At 38.6% G+C, this 13,719-nt stretch overlaps 1 protein-coding gene across 3 annotated transcripts in view; it reads left to right on the top strand.

Moving 5' to 3' along the window:
• Nucleotides 1–13,719, top strand: part of gucy2d (guanylate cyclase 2D, retinal) — a 34,559-nt gene that overhangs the window by 12,530 nt on the left and 8,310 nt on the right. For 2 of the 3 annotated variants that reach the window (XM_051893166.1, XM_051893167.1), the window contains 12 exons: nucleotides 2,831–2,914; nucleotides 3,023–3,199; nucleotides 3,712–4,138; nucleotides 4,310–4,458; nucleotides 5,894–6,057; nucleotides 6,129–6,321; nucleotides 6,821–6,995; nucleotides 7,709–7,807; nucleotides 9,212–9,306; nucleotides 10,162–10,247; nucleotides 10,366–10,454; nucleotides 10,847–13,179. In XM_051893166.1, coding sequence (XP_051749126.1) covers nucleotides 2,831–2,914; nucleotides 3,023–3,199; nucleotides 3,712–4,138; nucleotides 4,310–4,458; nucleotides 5,894–6,057; nucleotides 6,129–6,321; nucleotides 6,821–6,995; nucleotides 7,709–7,807; nucleotides 9,212–9,306; nucleotides 10,162–10,247; nucleotides 10,366–10,453 — 1,737 coding nt within the window. In that variant the 3' untranslated portion in view covers nucleotide 10,454; nucleotides 10,847–13,179. The remainder of the gene's footprint in view (nucleotides 1–2,830; nucleotides 2,915–3,022; nucleotides 3,200–3,711; nucleotides 4,139–4,309; nucleotides 4,459–5,893; nucleotides 6,058–6,128; nucleotides 6,322–6,820; nucleotides 6,996–7,708; nucleotides 7,808–9,211; nucleotides 9,307–10,161; nucleotides 10,248–10,365; nucleotides 10,455–10,846; nucleotides 13,180–13,719) is intronic. The other variant, XM_051893168.1, reaches the window with a different exon arrangement.

Raw genomic sequence — 13,719 nt, 5'->3', positions numbered from 1 at the left:
AAGCAAAACCGGCTCTCCTGCTTACCATCCGCCGGTTGCACCAGCTGGACGTACACCCGGTCATAAGACTAAGCTTAACGTAAAATGCGTTTCAAGTCCTGCGTAGAATTAATACCTGTTGCACCATCTGGCGTAGCGCACGTCTGAGACTAAATCTTACGCCTAGTCAAAGGTAGGTGTAAAGTGAGAAGTCTTGACTTGTTTCCATGGTGAAAATAAAGATAAATAAAAACGTTGAGACGATGGCGCGTCTGGTATACAGGCTACAAGATCAGCGGGCTTTCCGGTGTGAAAGAGTTAGGAGAGACCGGACCAGTCCTCTAGATGCAAGATATACTTAATTGGGGCTCCTTTTGCCTGAATTACTGCAGCAATGCGGCGTGGCATGGAGTCGATCAGTCTGTGGCACTGCTCAGGTGTTATAAGAGCCCAGGTTGCTCTGATAGTGGCCTTCAGCTCTTCTGCATTGTTGGGTCTGGCATATCGCATCTTCCTCTTCACAATACCCCATAGATTTTCTATGGGGTTAAGGTCAGGTGAGTTTGCTGGCCAATTAAGAACAGGGATACCATGGTCCTTAAACCAGGTACTGGTAGCTTTGGCACTGTGTGCAAGAGCCAAGTCCTGTTGGAAAATGAAATCTGCATCTCCATAAAGTTGGTCAGCAGCAGGAAGCATTAAGTGCTCTAAAACTTCCTGGTATACGGCTGCGTTGACCTTGGACCTCAGAAAACACAGTGGACCAACACCAGCAGATGACATGGCACCCCAAACCATCACTGACTGTGAAAACTTTACACTGGACCTCAAGCAACGTGGATTGTGTGCCTCTCCTCTCTTCCTCCAGACTCTGGGACCCTGATTTCCAAAGGAAATGCAAAATTTACTTTCATCAGAGAACATAACTTTGGACCACTCAGCAGCAGTCCAGTCCTTTTTGTCTTTAGCCCAGGCGAGACGCTTCTGACGCTGTCTGTTGTTCAAGAGTGGCTTGACACAAGGAATGCGACAGCTGAAACCTATGTCTTTCATACGTCTGTGCATAGTGGTTCTTGAAGCACTGACTCCAGCTGCAGTCCACTCTTTGTGAATCTCCCCCACATTTTTGAATGGGTTTTGTTTCACAATCCTCTCCAGGGTGCGGTTATCCCTATTGCTTGTACACTTTTTTCTACCACATCTTTTCCTTCCCTTCGCCTCTCTATTAATGTGCTTGGACGCAGAGCTCTGTGAACAGCCAGCCTCTTTTGCAATGACCTTTTGTGTCTTGCCCTCCTTGTGCAAGGTATCAATGGTCGTCTTTTGGACAACTGTCAAGTCAGCAGTCTTCCCCATGATTGTGTAGCCTACAGAACTAGACTGAGAGACCATTTAAAGGCCTTTGCAGGTGTTTTGAGTTAATTAGCTGATTAGAGTGTAGCACCAGGTGTCTTCAATATTGAACCTTTTCACAATATTCTAATTTTCTGAGATACTGAATTTGGGATTTTCCTTAGTTGTCAGTTATAATCATCAAAATTAAAAGAAATAAACATTTGAAATATATCAGTCTGTGTGTAATGAATGAATATAATATACAAGTTTCACTTTTTGAATGGAATTAGTGAAATAAATCAACTTTTTGATGATATTCTAATTATATGACCAGCACCTGTATATGGAGACAGAGAATTTATTGACAGGTTTAGTTTCAGCAGGTTGCATATTCTTACTGAATAGCTTAATAATTGTTCTTGTTTCACAATCTGAGTAATTTATTTTTCTTTTTTTTCGGCTCAGCAGTCATTTTTCATCTATTCATTGGAGCCAATAAATTCAAATTGATAACCATAGTAACGCGAACGGCGTCTCAACTAACAGTGCTGTAGAGCATGCCAACGTGTACGCGCATCGTCTAGCTGCGCCTAGTCGTAGTTTTAGATGGTGCAACAGGTGTAAATTCATCGAAAAGCTGGACGAAACTAAGTCCAGCGTAGATCTCACACCCAACTTTTTTATGACCAGCTGGTGCAACCGGCCCCAGGTGACCAGCAAACCAGCAACCAGCATACAGGTCCCAGCAAGCAAAACTGGTGACCAGGGGCTGGTTGCATAAACTGCTAAGACTAGTCTTACAAGTTAGTCATCAGATTTCTTTAAGACTGTTCATAACTTTTTCCAAGTCAGATACATAAAAACATAGATTGATCTAATTTGATTTGGAAAAAGTAAGACTGATTAGCCCTAACTAACTGCTAGTTAGTCATACTAGTTCTTAAGGCACAGTCTGAACATAATGGCTATGTGTGGATTTTTCAGCAGGATGCTCACTGATTAAAGCAAGCACTAATGTTACAACTTTCAAAAACCCATACGTTATTGCAGGCAAACTAAGCTTACAATCAGATAAGAGGACTGTGGTATAAAGTAGCATGTATATTATCATGAACATACAGCATTTATTTGTACATCAGATGTTGAGGAAATGTATTAGTTGTGTGCAGAATCTGCCGAAAGCTCGGCAGATGTCCACAGTAGAATTTTGCAAATGACCGTGTTTCACAAAATTTTGCACATCACTTTCCCTTGCATGTTTATCAAACTGTACACTGTACTATGATAGTTATATTACATTAAAATATTATATAATTAATAAAACAAACATACCAATAAAAGTATAGATAGTACTTGCAACTCCATCTAACCCATTTACACTACCTTATTTAAATGAATTCCATAGAATTATTAATATTTTCCTCTCAATTCAGTGTAGCAAATGTGAAAAACAAAGTCAGGATATTCTGTCTGAGCATGTGGTGATGTGTTAAATTGTTTTATTCTGTGTTGTCAGGGTGACTGGGTCTGGCTGAAGAAATGTCCCTGTGGAGATTCTGTTACAGAAATCAATGAGAGCACACAGGGCGTCTTTACCAAGGTAAGAGAGAGAAAGTGAGAGAAAAGAAATGAAAGTTCAGGAAAACTGAATGCTACTTACCTTCTGTACCCTCTTTTTGCTTCTGTTTGCCTCCTTCTCTCTTTCTAGCTGAGAGACATGCGTCATGAGAATCTGAACTTGTTTCTGGGTCTGTTCTTGGATACTGGCATATTTGGCATTGTTACGGAGCACTGCACCAGAGGCAGCCTGGAAGACCTGCTCAACAACGAGGAAATGAGACTGGACTGGATGTTCAAATCCTCTCTCCTCCTTGATCTGATCAGGGTGAGCAATTGAAGCGATGGAAGGAAAGTTTCATTAACAAAGGGTTGAATGAATGCATAGATGAAGGGATAAGTAAGAACAGCTCAGGAATAAGATGAAGATGTGGATGAAATGTAGTAAAGAATGACTGGCTGTTAATTCACGAGTTTGCCTGCCCATTCAGTCTGAATGGTTAATGGTAAAACAAACTTGGCTTGCTGTCCTTGAAGGAGGCTCGAACCCGAGGCTCGGCTTGAGCTCTGAGTTAAACCCCCCCTATAACAGTGCTGTGTAGAGGGATAAGAGAAATAGAGGAGGAGATGGGGAGGAGGAGGGATGCTAGAAGAATTGTCGCTGGGATGACGCAGTGACTGCCGCTCGTAATGATGATTGACAGGACTGAATGTTTAGGCTCCTCCCGAACCTATGTTTGGAACTACATATAATGAACTGTCAAAAATGTCACCTGCTTCCATCTCTTCATACATCTCTCTTACTTTCCTCTCAATGCCTTCTTTATCTTTACCTGTCAGGGAATGAAGTACTTGCATAATCGTGGGGTTATTCATGGACGCCTGAAGTCAAGAAACTGTGTGGTAGATGGTCGGTTTGTTCTGAAGGTTACAGATTATGGCTTCAATGAAATCATCTACTGTCAAAACATCATCTTGGAGGACAGCAAACCGGAGGGTACGTGTAATACATATGGAAAGTGCTATGAGAACCAGGATATAGAGGCTCCTTTCCTCTTCTTTGCTTTTATGTATTCAGTCTTTCTGATTCACTCCGATCTCTGTATCTTTGATACAGATCAGTTTTGGACGGCTCCAGAGATCCTGCGGAATCCTAATCTGAAGAGGAAGGGGACGTATGCAGCAGATGTATACAGCTTTGCTATTATCATGCAGGAAGTGATCTCTCGCTGCGCACCCTTCTGCATGTTGGATATGCCTCCTGAAGGTTAGGCACCATCACATACCACTACATAATTACTTTCTCCGATTTTCATTTTTCCATGTTTACTATGAAAAAGCTGAAGATAGCAATGATTTCAGTGAGCTTGTTGGGAGCAATTCAGATCTGAATACAGTGTACTAGGTGTGAATAAAAGTTGTGTATCTCTGTGTGCAGAAATCATAGATAAGGTGCGCTCTCCACCACCGCTGTGCAGACCCACTGTGTCTGTGGATGAAGCTCCGCTGGAGGTGATTCAGATCATGAAGCAGGCCTGGAGTGAGGAGCCTGACAAGAGACCCACGTTTGAGGAGATCTTCAGACAGGTGCACCTTCTTTCAAATTCTCATGAGATCTGTGTCTGAAGATCTTTAAACCAAAGATCCTTGCATCACTTTTCTCTCTCTCTCTCTCTCACACACACACACACACACACACACACACATACAGGTTTGTTTTGCTATCAAAGTGAGGACATTCCATAGGCGTAATGGTTTTTATACTGTACAAACTGTACATTCTCTCCCCCTACACTACCCCTACCCTTAAACCTACCCATCACAGAAAACATTCTGCATTTTTACATTTTTAATCAAACATTGTTTAGTATGTTTTTAAAGCTATTTTAAATATGAAGACTTATGAAATGTCCTCATATTTCATGTTTACGTCGTAATACCAGTGTAATGCCCATGTCATTATACAAATTTGTGTCTTCATAAATCACAAAAATGCGTGTACACACACACACACACACGTTGGGTAATGATTATAGACATAATGATTTTTATACTGTACAAACTGTATATTCTATCCCCTAACCATAACCTTGTCCCTAAACCTACCCATGACAGAAAACTTCCTGCATTTTTACATTTAATGCTTTTATATATATATATATATATATATATATATATATAGTTGCTACCAGAGTCAGTCAGACTAAAATAGCATGAATAGTATGATTTAAAATAGTATGATTAGTATGAATAGTATGAGCAAAATAGTATGATTTATTAGCTGTTTTCCTCATGGGGTCCAAAAAAATGTCCCATCAAGGACAAGGATTTCTGATATTGCCATCTTTGTGGGGTCATTTTGTCCCCATAACATAGGGTTTACCAGGACCACACACATACATACACACATCAACACACACGTTTTCACACACATTACTATATAAATCGGGACATTGCATAGACTCTTATCGTTTTTATATAGAGCTTGTTATAAATACTATAACTTGACCCTTCAATTTGAACTTAAATTTTATACTGTTTTACAAATGAGGACATCCATAAAGGAGGTTTTGGGAGGTCTTGTCAGATGTAGTTTACTTTTGGGAAAAATTTGTCCCTCAAAATTTGGTTAAGTAGGTACACACACACACACACACACACACACACACACACACACACACACACACACACACACAAAGATATTCTTAACTTTTTAGATAATTATTTGAAATTAATGTAAGAGATTTGTCTTTTAGTCCATGTGTGTTAGCTTTGAGGTCGCATATATGCTAGTGTACTACTAAATGTTTTTAACATAAAGCATAAAAAATGTAAAAGGTCAGATTTTAAAGATCTTTTAAAGAAGCTGGCATGACAATAAAAAAGAAAGCTAACAAACAAACAGTCTTTTTTTTTTCCTCAGGGAAAAAAAAAAACAGAACAAAAATATTTTCCATATGAAACAGAGGGTAGGAAAAAAAAAAAATGTACTGTTCTCTGTCTCTTTCTTTCTAACTTGCAGTTTAAGAATGTGAACAAGGGAAAGAAGACAAATATAATTGACTCAATGTTAAGGATGCTGGAGCAGTACTCCTCAAACCTGGAGGATCTGATCCGAGAGAGGACTGAAGAACTAGAGGTAGAGCGTCAGAAAACTGATGCTCTCCTAGCTCAGATGCTGCCCAAGTGAGTCCCACTTCAGATTTCACCCTTCTTTTCCATCTCTTCTTCTTTCTTATAATGCCATTGTCTTTCAGGTCTGTGGCCTTGGCATTAAAGACAGGGAAGCCAGTGAAACCGGAGCACTTTTCAGACGTCACACTATATTTCAGTGATATTGTGGGTTTCACCACCATCTCTGCTCTGAGTGAACCTATTGAAGTGGTCGATCTGCTTAACGACCTCTACACACTCTTTGATGGGATCATAGCAATCCACGATGTCTACAAGGTCTGCATGAGCTTTTTTATGTTTCGCTTATACTGTTGTGGAAATTAAGTATCATAATCATAATATCAGATTTAGAGGGTTTTTGCAGCAGATCCCTTTCAAATTTCAGTACACTCTCAGAAAAAAAAAAGTACAAAAGCTGTCTATGGAATGGTTCCCTTTCAAAAGGTACACCTTTGTACCTTATTTAGCTCTAAAGGGTGCATAATAATGCCCTAAAGCCACATACAAGTACCTAAAGTGTACACATTAGTACCTAAATGGTACTTATTTATGTTTTTGAAAGGGTATGCCCTAGTGACAAGTCTTGGACCATTTTTTTCTGAGAGTGCATAAAAAAGGGAAAATAAAATATTTTTTTCTTTTATTCTTTTGATGGAATAAATTAAAATAATAAATTATTTATATAACATAATATCAATTTAGGTCACCTCTATGGCACATACAAACAGTTATGAATTTTTACAAGGAACATTTTTAATATGACATATATCAATAGGTTGAGACTATTGGTGATGCATACATGGTGGCATCAGGGGTTCCAAACCGTAATGGTAACCGGCATGCAGCAGAGATGGCCAACATGTCTCTGGACATTCTACACTGCATCGGAACATTTCAAATGAGGCACATGCCTGACGTCAAAGTCAAAATCCGCATTGGACTCCATTCTGGTAAGAAAAGCACAAACAACTACACCAACAACGTTCGAAAGTTTGGAGTTTTTTGCCTTTATTGAGATAGGATAGTAGAGAACTAACAGGAAGCTAAGTGGGAGAGAGAGGGGGACAGGATCGGGAAAGATACCCAAGCCAGGACTCAAACCACACTACATGTTGGAGCGCTGCCCATGAGGCTATCTGCTTCATCAGGGTTTTTTTATGTTCTTGTAAGAAGTCTCTTGCTCACCAAGGGTGCCTTGTTTTTAATCAAAAACACAGTTAAAACAGCAATATTGTGAAATATTATTAGAAATTTAAAATAATGGTTTTCTATTTTACTGTAAAGCACTTTAGTAGCACTTTATGCCCTTCTCACAAAGTTAAAAATCAAACATAATTTCCCTCGGATGTAATTTTCATTGACAAAAATGGTCTAGTCTTACATCACCAAGCTGAACGTAGTGCTAAATGTAAATACGTTTTTACACTTGATCCTCTGATGGTGGTTTATTTCTAGAACAAGTGAAATGTAAATCCACGGCATCATCCAATTAACAGATTCATCCAATTAGTAAGCATGGCGCTGGCCCTTTCCCCCACCCCACCCCACAACTCAACAGAGATCACATGATGCTTGCACAAGTGTGACTGACACAACAATATGTAACTCTTGAAATTTAATGCAGTTGCTAATGTGCTAATTACTATTTATGTGTGTTTGACAGGTCCAGTGGTGGCAGGTGTAGTTGGGTTGAAGATGCCTCGGTACTGTCTGTTCGGGGACACAGTAAACACAGCCTCCCGAATGGAATCCACAGGATTGCGTGAGTACACCTAAAACTTTTGTGTTGTATATGTATATACATCAGCACGTGTCTGACACTAACAATGTAAGCTTTTGTCACTGTCTCTGAAGTCGTGATTCCAGGAATTTGTCTTTGGCTAAGGATCAGTAGTTAGTACTTTGTGTGTGTGTGTGCTGATCAGTGAGTGCATGTCAGTGAGAAGCTCAGAGGGCTTAAAGTGCAGAGTTCCCTGTAAGCTCTTAAGAGTATAAGCCAAATTAGAAAGAAAATTCTGCTTTAAAGCTAATGTCGTCTTAGAACTCAGCCTCCGCTATCACCCTGAACTGTCTCACCTTTAATCAGACCTTCTGTCACATTTATCCAAGAACATTTACTTCACATGTTTCATGCTGAAGAACATGGAACAAATGTGTGAAACATGATTAAAGATTTGCTAATGCAATGCCATTCAAAAGATTTTAGCTAAAAAAAGAAAAGAAAAAAGAAAAGACATCAATACTTTTATTAGGCAACGATGCATTCAACTTATCAAAAGTGAAAGCGAAGTGAATGTTACAAAAGATTTCTGTTTCAAAAAATGCTGTTTACATTTAAAAAAATGTATTACAGTTTCCACCAAAATATTAAGCAGCACAACTGTTTTCAACATTGATAATAATAAAAAAGGTATCTTGAGTATCAAATCATCATATCAGAATGATTTCTGAAGGATCATGTGACACTGAAGACTGGAGTAATGATGCTGAAAATTCAGCTTTGCATCACAGGAATAAATTACATTTTTAAATATATTAAAATATCAAACAGTTAATATAATATTTTAATAATTTTTCACAATATCACTGATTTTACTGTATAAATGTACTTTTTTGAAACTTTTCAATGGTAGTGTACATTTTAGCGTTGAATTAGGCTACCTCAGAATTATTGTAAATATTATCATATTGTACAAGAAGGTTTTGTTTGAAAATCAGGTTGTTTCAAATTAATCTTAAATGAAAGATTAAGGATGTTTTCATCATAAATTAGGCCACAAAGGTCACACGATTAGTGCTGTGTGATTTCACCTACACAATAAAATGGCTAGAACACAGTTTCCCTGATTATCTGAAGGGAACAGGAAAGTGACAGAACGTCCTGAGTGATGTAACATGCCCAGTGCGTCAGACTGAAATGGCTCAAAGTGAATTGTCAAGACGTTTTTAACAGTTAGAGACATACTGCCATCTAGTGGTTTCTCAGGGAACACAATTACCTTCAAGTGGAACTGTGAATAAAGTTCTTGGTGACCTGAGTCTGTATGAACTCACAACAAACCATTGTGGACAATGATCAAGTGATAAATTTGTAATAATGTATTATGATTAACTAATTAATTAAAATATTTTTTTCTTTTCTTTTTTGCTCTCCCCGTTTCTACAGCTTACAGAATTCATGTCAACCAGAGTACTGTTGATGTCCTGAACAGCCTCAAACTTGGCTATAAAATAGATAGTAGGGGCAGGACAGAGCTCAAGGTACACACACACACACACACATACACGTCTGGTTCACTATCCTTGTAGGGACTCTCCATAGGCGTAATGGTTTTTATACTGCACAAACTGTTATTCTGTCCCCTAACCCTAACCCTACCCCTAAACCTACCCATCACAGAAAACTTTAGGCATTTTTACATTTTCAAAAAAACATTTAGTGTGTTTATTAATCCATTTCCACATGGGGACTGCTGGCTGGTCCCATCAATGTAGGTGATCTCAGGTTTTCCTATCCTTTTGGGGACCATTTGGATGTAATACAAACCTACACACACACACACACACACACACACACACCACACACACACACACACACACACACACACACACACACACACACACAAAGTGTTTCTTCAGTTTGTGCACTTTTATGTCTCAGGAGTTTTATTAAAATTACTATATTCCTAACTATGATCTAAATGGTAAAACAATCAATTCAATATTTGTTGTGTGAAAGTGATTGTATAATAAATCCATATTTCAATGAACAAAAGAAAGGAGACAACCACTTTATTTCAAACAAAGTTTACAATTCAATCACCGACATTTTCACCACAGAATATTATTACACAGAATACATCATTTGAAATGTGATGGAAAAGAAATTATAAAGTTTGTGACTTTCAGAAAAAAAATGACAAAAATAATTTTTTACCGTTGCATGTATATGTCCACCATTGGACATTGGACATAAACAAATTCAATAAAAGAGTTTATTTTTTAACAATTCCCAAGAAACACCCAGGGAACAAACACTACATTATACAGTACTGTACTAAGTACCTCATAAATGTCTTGAAGCCTGTCATAAGAGCTTCTGTTATTCCCTAACAGGGTAAAGGTGTAGAGGAAACATATTGGTTGGTTGGGAGGGATGGATTTAACAAGGCACTACCTGTACCGCCAGACCTTACTCCTGGGTAAGAAAGAAACCACTTCTCTCTTTATGTACATCTTTAAGATGATGTCTGTAATGTAGAGAGTAATCTAAACATGTTGTGTTGATATGCTGATATCTTCCTTTCTGTTGCCACAAAGGGCGAGCAACCATGGTATCAGCTTGGATGAGATTCCGACAGACAGGCGGCAGAAATTCTTGGATCGACAGAAGAAGATGGGGAACTGAGGTAGAGAACCGAGACATTTCACTGATTTCACTGTTCTGCCTAATAAATGGATGAAAGTGTTTACAGTTCACTGATGTTCACTAATGTAGTTGCTGTAGCATTGAATGGATAGTTCACCCAAAAATTCAAGTTCGTTTACTCACCCTGATTCTTCTATGGAACATAAAAAAGATATTTTGAAAAATCACTGGGATCCAATGTTACTTTGGACGCCATTTAAATCCCGTTGTGTTCCACAGAAGAAAGAATAAATCATACAGATTTAGAAACATGAGAGTGAGTAAATGATGAGACAATTAACATTTTTTAGGTGTCTGTCCCTTTAAGCCCTGCAACTTAAGGTTGTTCAAACTTTTGTACTCATGCTGTTCTGTTTCTGTGCCTTCCAATAGGTTGTGATGCTCATGTTTCTGCACCAGCCTATCGAATTTAGGAGAAAGTGGGGCAAGGGGATGAAAGGAGTGGATTGAGGTGTTCAAAAACCCCTCAACTACCCTTTTTCTACTTGAATCATTCCTAAAAAGAGTGGAAAACCTCACTAGGACATCTGACAAGAAGCACAAACACTTGAACTCTGAACACCAGTCCATCAAAACCATCAGCTCAACAAGATGGCATGTACCAACTGCTATGGATGGTCACAGAGAACTCTTTTTTTTAACTGTATAGAGTTTATATTGCAGTTCATCCAATACTAAATGAAAGACACTGCTGAGATCACAGCTCATCAAGACGTGAAAATGAGAACAGCAGCACATGCCTCATTCATCTCTGCAGTTATATGATCCCTCCAGTTAATCCACTTCTACAAAGAGATGTCGTTTCTTTATTTCATTGTTTATAAAACAATGCTAAAACAACAAATTGAAGGTGCTTGTTTATAATGGCACCTGACAATTTAGTTATAATTCTGTGGAAATAACAGCAATAATATCCATGTGTTGGAATTATTTGAAATACTGTGTTGAATTTATTTGCTAGGAATATCAGGCTTTAATAACTAGGTGTTAGTTAAAAAATAACTTCTTCACATTCTTCACATTTTCTTTTTGAAAATGCTTTCATTCAGTTTCATTTCATGACTGTTTGGCCTTTATAGAAAGTAAAATGCAGTCAGAGCAGTTTTCATGGCCAAGAAAACATCTTTCAAACCCAAGATTATATGGCAGACAATTACTTTGGTATCATTTGAGTAGGTTACCTCAATTGTCCTTTTTGAATAAGAGATACTTTAAAAAGGAAACTCGTGAGCTGAGACACAAATTGTCAGGTTTATAATAGCATGGCACATTATCCTGATACTCGGCACATTCCATGCATAATAACGTGATGTCAAAATCTGCTTCAGAGTCCTGAAATAATACCAAAGAAAATGTATCAGAGATTTATCCAAAGATTTTCTCAGCACTATTTTGCCTGCTGCTCATACACTCTGACTCAGTAAATTTAGTATGTGCCCCAAAAGGGTCATTATTTGAAGGAACACCATGACGGAGAGAATTTTAAATGTGTGGTCTGGATATCTTCATTAAGATAGGAGGGTTCTGGTGCCTGTGGCTGTCCAGGATGACGTTCTGTCACCTGATACCTAAACCACAATCAGGGGAGCTACAGTCACAGCAGGATGTAGCTGAATTTCAATTGCAAATCGCACCATTTTATTCTGTTGTCTGTGATTATGTAAATAAAAGCTGGTTTTAGTGAGTGTGCAGATTCTTTCATGTGCTTATTTAGCTCCATATCAGTAAGTGAATCCTCAATCTATGTAGTTACTGAATTATGAAATGTAAATCTTTGAAATACACAAGTAGCCGAAGTACCGCTCCACTATTGGAACTTCAAAACTGTATAAAATAATAATAATTTTTATAAGCAACAAAAAGGTTGTACGATTTTCTTATCATATAGTTTGTTTGTTTGGACAGTTTCAGATAACATGTCAGTACAAAGTCTTCTTCCAGCAAAAAAACGGATGTTTCTCCCACAATGAACAAGAGTTACAGGTATAATGAGGATGTCAACATAGAAGAAACAAAAGATCCTAGTTTTAATTCTACCAAGATGGATTATTATTACTTTAAGCATTTAGTAAAGTTGTATATCCGTGCTATGATTAAAAAAAGGAAAGACATCTCTGTTTTGCGTGCATATGTCAAGGCTAATATGACTGATTGATAAAGACGCACGGAGGATTGGGTGTCAACTCGCGCTCGGGTGACTCGAGTAAACGGAGTCTGAGCTGAATTATAATTCGCCTAGAACTAGGACATGTTGGCTCCGCCTACTTATCAAAAAACATCTCGCTGATTGGACACAGAAACGTAAAAGAGGCGGAGTCCATGGGTGTGTCACGAAGCGTGACCAAACTATGATTGGCTTTCGTCTCCCTCTATCAGAATCCGAATAGCGGCTCCTAGAGCCAAACCACATTTTACACATTCAGGAACTGTCTCTGGTAAAGTGTCGCTGATACTAACACAGGATAAATAATATTGTGCTGTCTTGGTCATTGTTTTCAAATCGAAGAAGTTTAAATAGTCCGTCAAGAAACCAAACGCCTTAATTTGACCTTAGAGCAATAATTTCCTTATGTTTTCTTTTAAATAATGTGTAAATGATAAGGGTCTTTCTTCTTTGAAATAAGACGAACACAATTCCGATTAAATCGACGGAGAACTCACTTGACATGCACTTCACGGACTTCCACGGAGTACAGTAACATAAGGTAAACCTCTGGAAACATGAAATGTGTAAATTATATCTTATACATTCAAATATTTGACCAAACCTGATATTTGTTCATATCTGAATTGTTGTCGTCACCTCGTACTACTTTATGCCAGTTTGTAACAACAGCTGTCTGAATGTGCTTGTTTTCTATTGTGCTATCCATGACAGGTGTAATATTTTGCAGGGGAATACGTGGCTTAATAAGAAGTCAGTTATATGTATACAGACAAACAGACAGGCGCATCTTTCTGTATTAGCTCGTTGTGTCTGCACGCGCATATTTTTCGTTGGCTTGCGCTCTGTTCTGCTGTCACGCGCGTGTGAATGCTCTGTTTGTCTACATGTTGCGAGGGCGCATCTAACTGCTTGGCAGCGCTCGGGCTCTCAGCTTCAAACTGTGCGAACCGTCGCTCTTCCCCAACCCCCGTTGCACTGCTCAGGCAGCGAGGGCGGGGCCAGCCCAAATAAATGTGGGGAGGGGAAAAAAACGAAGACAACAAACCTTAAAAATGTAGGCCACGGCGCGTGACCCAGT

Source organism: Ctenopharyngodon idella, chromosome 5, assembly GCF_019924925.1.
Source record: "Ctenopharyngodon idella isolate HZGC_01 chromosome 5, HZGC01, whole genome shotgun sequence".
Taxonomy (NCBI): domain Eukaryota; kingdom Metazoa; phylum Chordata; class Actinopteri; order Cypriniformes; family Xenocyprididae; genus Ctenopharyngodon; species Ctenopharyngodon idella.
Note: the sequence above shows the minus strand (reverse complement) of the source record. Positions and strands in the feature narration are given on the sequence as shown.